Genomic DNA, 7404 nt, shown 5'->3' with positions numbered 1-7404 from the left:
GGGGGGGGGGGGGGGGGGGGAGATTGAGGCCCCCATCGTGAAAGAGGGAGGGAGTTGGGCAGAGCAGGGCAGGACTAGGGATAGGGCTGTATGCATGGACTTGGGGCCCAGGCCATGTGTGGCTGCAGGGCTCATGTGGGGAGCAGGATTGGGTCATGGGTGGCTCCTCCAGGGGGTGGGAAGGGCTGGCTCCCCACCACTGTACACACTCCCAGGGGAAACATGGGGGGGCATGTACCCCCCAGATATGTGCTTAGTGCAGGGACAGGTACAGATTAGCCGCTGGGGGCTTGGGGCTCCCCGTCTCTACGGTCCAGTGGGCAGGACCCAGTGTGGCAGGGCAGAGTAAAGTGAGGAAGTTCAGTGCTGCTGCCATGAGTCCTGTGTTGCCATGGAGAGGCACCCCTTTGCCCACAGCAGTGGGGCTGGCAACATGGAGTTGTGCTCCTTGTTGCTGCTGGGTGGTCAGGGGGCACCTTGCAATGGTATTATAGAGATCCCAGCAGCGGCACAGAGCTTCCCCACCTGGCCCCGCTCTGCCCTGCCATGCCAGGGTCCTGCCTGCTGGGCCACAGAAGCCCTGGGATGGGCAGCAGGGTGGAGAGCTCAAGTCTGCAGCAAGCAGGCCACACTCACCACCCCGCTTCACAGACTCTGCTCTAGGCATGCTGTCCATGGGGGAGGGGGAGCCACGCTCCACAATCCACTCCACTCTGCTGTAGCAGCTGCTGCCTCCTCCAGGTGGCAGCCAGGGCTTGGGTGCTGCTGCAGGGGCCGGAGGGCTGTGGACCCGGGTCCCTGGCCCTGTAGCTCTGGCAGCTGGGGGCCCTCTGCTGCATGGCTGGGGGCCTGTGGGTGGGGAGTGAGGGGCACCAGCAGGGCCAGGGGGTTGTGGCTTGGAAGTGAGGGGCTGGGGCCTGTGTCCTGATGAGTGAAGAGGGCAGGGAGAGCTTTGATTTTCCTTGATAAAAAACACCAAATCAAATGTCAAAATTTATAGGTATTTACAATTAATTTTATTATAGTGATTGAGGCACTGGTAAGCTTCCAAATTGCTTTAAAATTGTAAATATATCAATAAAACATTGTGTTCAACTGGTAACTATATATATTAGACTAATCTAATGTACAGTAAAGTGTCACCATCTACAGGTGCACTGGACTTACTGCATATTAAATTAGTCTAACATGCTATTTGCTTATACCAACACATAGAAGTACAAGATAAATGGCGCATTAGGTAATGCACAGTAGTGCACAGGTAGATAATGACGAGAAACAAAATTGTTCCTGGTCAGAGCAAGCAGCAGGATGCCACTGCTGCCTGGCTAAGTCCTGATGTGGGGGTAGCTGTGGTGGCTGCAGGGGCAGTTGTATTCTTACCCCATGCACATTGGGACCCATCCTGATGTTCATGGGGCTAGGAGAGCTGTGCTGGCTGTAGGGGCCTCCCAGTTCTGTGCTCATCAGGACCCATCTGATGTACATGAGGCTGGAAGACAGCTGCCCCTGCAGCTGGCACAGCTCTCCCGGCCCTGTGTGCATAAGGACTGGCCCCCATTCACCCTGCCAGCCCCTGGGCTGGCACCTGAGGGAGCCTGGACCCCCTACCCTAGCACAGAAGGGCAGGGGCAGTCCCGGATAAGGCTATACCCCTTGGATGCAAATCTGTGCCTGACAAGTTATATGTGTAGATGCGTTCCTGGCCACATCTTACTGCACCTTGTTTTACTGCATAGTAACCTTACTGAGCATTAATTGCATATGTAGACACACCAATTGGGTATGATCCTAGCCCACATGGCACCATACTGCTGGCTCGAAGGACCCCAGAAGACCCAATCCAGTCTCCTGAACTGGGGGCAGGCACGTGCTCCTTCCCTCAAAGGGCTAATCCTCTGCTCCAGATCCAGGCAGCTGTCCCCTAGCCAGGAGAGTATGGTGGTGGTGATGGGGGCAGGGAGAAGAGTGGCTTTCCTCCCTAGTTTCCTTCTGTATTCTTGGGTGCGAAGAAGGAAAAGGGCTCCTACTGCTGAGCATGGTGAGAGCATAGAGCCCAGGGAGGCATGCTTCCACAGGGTCCACATGGACAAGGTCCATGCTGTCACCAGTTAATCACCAGCAGCAGAGCCAGTGGCAGTGAGAGTAATAGAGTCCAGATAGACATTCTTCCCTGGACTCCGTGTTCTTGCTGTGCTTAACCCCCAGAGCTCCAGTCCTAAAAGAGGGATAGAGTCCTGGCTTCTGGCCACACTCCTGCTCACTAGGGCTGTGCAAAACAGCACCGTTCTATTTTGACTTGCATGTCAACATTTCAACAGAACAGGATTTCATTTCAAATTTCATTTTGATTTGAAACCACTGTTTCCTTTTGTTTCATCGAAACAGTGATGCTGTTTCAATGCTTTTTTGAGTTTCACCCATAGGCTACAATGGGGAAGCTCAAAACAGCTTCTCTCATCTGGCAGGCTGATCGGGGGCCCGGGAGGGCTGTGGGGACTGTGCCAGTCCTCCCAGGGTTGGGGGTCCCTGATCTGCCTGCCAGATGAGGGAGGGAAGCCAGGTGCTGCTGCCTGGGACTGGCGCCAGCATGTCGCTGGTCCCAGGCAGCAGCGCATGCCTTCTCTCATCTGACAGGCAGAACTGGGGCTGCAACCCCAGGAGGGCTGTGGGTGCTGTGCGATTGGGCTCAGTTTCCTTCCCCAGCCTGACTCATCGCAGTGCTGGGGAGGGGAACTGAGTGATCCGGCTGAGTTCCCTTCCCCAGGCTAATCCTAGTGCTGTGGAGAAGAACTCAGCCGGGTTGCTTTGAAACTTGAAATGTTTTGAAACTTTCAAAACATTTTGACTGCCCTTGTTTTGCTTCGAGGCTGTTTTGAAGCCCTTTGTTTCATTTTGATTTCACTGTTTCGAGTCTGAAATGAGTCTAAATAGCATCAAAATGAAACAGTAGGCAAAATTTCACACAGCCCTACTGCTCACTAGGACCTCTAGTGGAAAGTCACAGTCGTGCAGGTCACAGATGACATTAAACCATAACCTGTGACTGCTCTGAAACTATTTTAACACAGCCCATGGGTGACTGGTGCCTCCTAAGTCTATGAGGGCACCAGATCCCCGATGGAGGGGGGATCCCCCAGAGGCCAATTGCCAACCAGAGGGAGGTCCCCCAGGGGCCGATTGCTCACTGGGGGGGGGAGTTCCCCAGTGGCTAATTGCCAAGTCAGCAGTGAAACCAGCAAAACTGGAAGTGCACTTCTGGTTTCGCAGCTAGAGCTTCCAGGGGGTGCACGGCTGATATCCAGGGTGCACATGTACCTGCGTGCACCCCCTATACATCGACAGTGACACAGCCTAACACACCACAGATTTAGAGTGGTTTTAAGGTAACATGTTACAGCACCTTAGCAATATAATGGTATATGGTTTAACTATGTTTCTTACAATGGATCCACATTAAGAATTCCTTTTAGGAACTTAGTAGCTGGGTTATCCCAGCCACAGAGGGCAAAATAGGTGGTTCAAATAGGAAAGCTCCCTATCTATTAAAATGAGAACTGTATTTAACCATATAAAGTGCTTCTCTCTCACAATGTGACAGTTCTGTTCAAATATAATGTTTTGGGCACCATCTATAAATATACACAGTCACTACATTATCCTCCTTCTCATCTCATCTCAAACGTTTCTTTGTCATCATGCCTACAAAATGTTCAATACTGGGTAGACAGCTGGTACATACAGGTGCTGCTTTGATCACAATGATTCTTTGTTACCTTGTATTTCCTGCCCCACCTGACTTTTGTACTCTCATGGATTCTCTCACCTTCTGCTTAAATTGTAAACCGTTTTGCATAGAAACTACCACAGCAGAGTCTAGAACCATGCCCCAAACATGACCATGAAAGATGTCATAATGAAGAAGAAATTAAGGAGGTTTACAAATAATTTACTTGTTCTATTTCAGCTGTCACTGTATTCATACAACTTCTACTGTGTTCAGTTGAAACTGAAGAAGGTTTTGTTATAAGGGTGCTGAATGTTTATGGCAGCTATCAGAATATACTTTTTCCACACTTTTGAGGGTTTGAGCATACTTCCCTGCACTGGCCTAAGAGAAACACAGTCTTCTCAGAGCATCAAGGTTTTGTCAGACAGAATTATTGGTAGTAGTGTAATGAGAGCATGGCAACCAGGGCAGCTGCTCCAGATGCTGACTTAGGGTAAGGGGCATACAAATATCAGCACCACCACCCTAGCTATATGATTATGCTGGAAGCACCACAGCAGCCAAGAGTCACTCCTGCCCCCCGCATCCAACAGCTTCAGGTACTATGGCTGCTTTATTATGCCTCTGTTATTGGAGACTCTTTAAGTGGGCATGGAAAGTAGCTGCTCCTGTTTTAAAATCTGTAAACACAATCAATCTAGGTAGCCTTTTCATACACACCTATATGCATGTCTGGGTATACTATTTAAGCACAGACCATGATAGGTGCTGCACAAATCTTCACTATTCAAACTGGGAGCAGAAGAACCCATTGTCTACCATTCTGCCTGTCCTTTAGTGGTTTGTCTTGGTTGGGATTTAAAGGTTGCTTTCCAATTTACACGTTCTAACCAAAATCTTTATTATAGACAAAGCAATGTACACTGCTGCATGTGCTGAAGAACTTCACCAAATACAAAGGAAACAAAACATTTCCTTGAACATGTGCACAACCATTAGTGCTTTGTTGCATTTGTACTTTAAACCATTCTCAGATTAATTCTCTGACGTTTTTTTCTTCATTGACAGTTAAAGTACAAGGACTGTGAGAAAGTTGTCAGAAAATACAACATAAATGGACAAAGATTTTTGGTAAGTAAGACTATACAGTATCATGAGAAAAATGTCACATGGTTTTTCTTGGGATTTGTATTGGGAGTGCTTTTCGTTGGGAGGCTCTTTGCATCAGGTCTTGTCCATGTCCCATGAGGATGGGCCCCAGAAGTAACTCCTCACATGGCCATATATCTACTATGCTCAGCTGCTTTCTGGCAGCGAAACTGCTGATTAAAATCCACCAAAGTTTCTTCTTTGAAAACAGAACATTGAGTATCAGGAACCCCGATAATAGTGCTTAGCTTACAAATGTGTTGAAACTAAAACTGAAGGTGCACAGCTTCAATATTTTCCTTTCCAGAACATAAGTGTTTTTCATATATTGGCAATAATAATCTGCAGTTTATCAGATTTCCAATAGCTACCATTATACAGAATAGGTGGCAGTGGACTGCACAAGTTAGCATTCTGTTGTAGACATATATGCCAAGGGCTTCTACTTATGTCATGATGGTTAAAAAAATGTATTGTTTTCCCAAAACAGTATGCATGCTCAATGCTTTGTTAAAATCATAAAAACTAACAGATATGATCCAAATCAGTATGGCTGAATAGGGATTAATGATTTTTACCTCCTAAGGGCCTAGCTTAATTTTTTTTTTTAAATGGCAAACCATTTTTCTCATTTGTACACCTATCATTGCCTAGTCTGAATTCCAATTCACTTGCTGATATGTAGCTTAACATTTTTATTTTAATGAAAACTCTCTATGGTGCAGATTAGAAACCAAAGTACCCTTGAACCCCTGTCTCCCTGGAAAGGGAAAAAAAAGACAGCAGAATTTCCAAGCCAAAACTGATTCTACTCTTCTGTAAATGCCCACATAAAAAAGACAGTAATATAGAAAGGAAGCTAGTCTGCCTATTGATCAAACAACCTACAGAATCTAAACCCCCATTACTTTTGAATATCTGTTACTACCATAAACATAGGGATTATTTAATTAGGAAATCTACAGTCTCTAGAAATGGTAGTATCCTTTGTGGGGATATTCTTATTTGAGAGAGAGAGAAACACAATAGAGATTTGACAGCAGGATCTAACTGTCATTGACAATCTTCTAGAGAAAAGTTTATACTTGAGATATCATACATTTCTAAACAACTCATTGGCAGCCTGTACTTCAGGGGCAGGCAATTATGTTGGCTGGAGGGCCACATAATGAGTTCTGGTGAGCTGTTGAGCCCCACCCTTGGCAGTTGCCCTGTCTCCCGGTTGCCACCTTGGGACCAAAAGTCCCACCCCTAACCCCTGACCTTTGTCATCAGAAGTCCCTCCCCTTGCTCCCCAGAAGTACTCCTTTTGGGAGGGGAGGGTTGCTATCTTGGAACCAGGAATAAACCAAATCATGCACTAAAAGTCCAACACCTACTATAACGTATTTTTAATTTTATTACAAAAAATATTTGCCATAATTTGTATTTGTATAGTGGATATACAGATGATTGCATAATAGTTCAAAAAATAGTCTTACTTTTCTATATTGTGTGTGAGAGGTGTGGAGGTTGTGGGGTGTATGGTGGTGTGTAGGGGGTTGTGAGGGGGTGTGAGGGGAAAATAGTGTATGTTGGGGGGTGTATATGTGGGAGGGTTGTGGGGGCAGGGTGTGGGTGTGTGAGCTTTGTGGGATGTGAGGGAGGGTGGGGGGCTGTGGGGACCCCCCTCAGCCCCTCCATGGCACACAGCCCCCACTGCCAGCAGCAGCAGGTGTGGACACTCAAGGCTCCAGCCAGCACTGCACATGGGGGTGAGGAGGGCAGCCCAGCTGGCCACCTCTATCACAGGGGTTTCCTGCATGCATGTGCAGCTCCCCGCTGTGCAGGTCCCAGGACTGCAGGGAAGCAGGGGTTGGGGCTTCCCTCCACTTCTACCAGAGCCCCAGGACCTCCACAGTGGTGGGAGGGGGGGGGTGAGGAAAGGCAGCCAGCTCCTGTGTGGAGCTTCCCTTGGAGCTTCCCATGAGTGCAGAAGCTGAGCATGCATGTGGGGAACCCCCACAATAGAAGCAGCCCTGCCAGGCTGCACTTCTCGCCAAAATGTGCAGCACTGGTCAAAGCTGTGCACTGCTGGGCGCCATCACCTGCACGGGGCATGAGCACCCTGAGCACCCATTGCCTGCTGCTGGGAGTGGGGGGTGCGTGCCATGGAGGGAGTGTGTGGGGGGTCCCTACACCTCCCTCACACTTACACCCTGCTGAGCTGAGCTCCACACTCCTGCCAGACCCCTGGGTGGAACCCCTGGCTAGTCTGCACCTGTCCCTGCACCATTCACATATCTGGAGGGCACATCCCCACCCCCATGTCTCCCCTGGGAATGTGCACAGTGGTGGGGAGCCAGCCCTTCCCACCCCTTGGAGGAGACACCCATGACCCAATCCTGCTCCCCACATGAGCCCTGCAGCCACACATGGCCTGGGCCCCAAGTCCATGCATACAGCCCTATCCCTAGTCCTGCCCTGCTCTGCCCAACTCCCTCCCTCTTTCACGATGGGGGCCTCAATCTCCCCCCCCCCCCCCC

At 49.1% G+C, this 7404-nt stretch overlaps 1 protein-coding gene across 1 annotated transcript in view; it reads left to right on the top strand.

Annotated features, from left to right (window-relative positions):
• Positions 1 to 7404, top strand: part of LCP2 (lymphocyte cytosolic protein 2) — an 81284-nt gene that overhangs the window by 5088 nt on the left and 68792 nt on the right. The window contains exon 2 of the mRNA XM_019506526.1: positions 4799 to 4861. Coding sequence (XP_019362071.1) covers positions 4799 to 4861 — 63 coding nt within the window. The remainder of the gene's footprint in view (positions 1 to 4798; positions 4862 to 7404) is intronic.

Source organism: Gavialis gangeticus, unplaced genomic scaffold (genome assembly GCF_001723915.1).
Source record: "Gavialis gangeticus isolate Ggan-Ray unplaced genomic scaffold, GavGan_comp1, whole genome shotgun sequence".
NCBI lineage: Eukaryota > Metazoa > Chordata > Crocodylia > Gavialidae > Gavialis > Gavialis gangeticus.
This window is presented reverse-complemented; position numbering and strand designations above follow the sequence as displayed.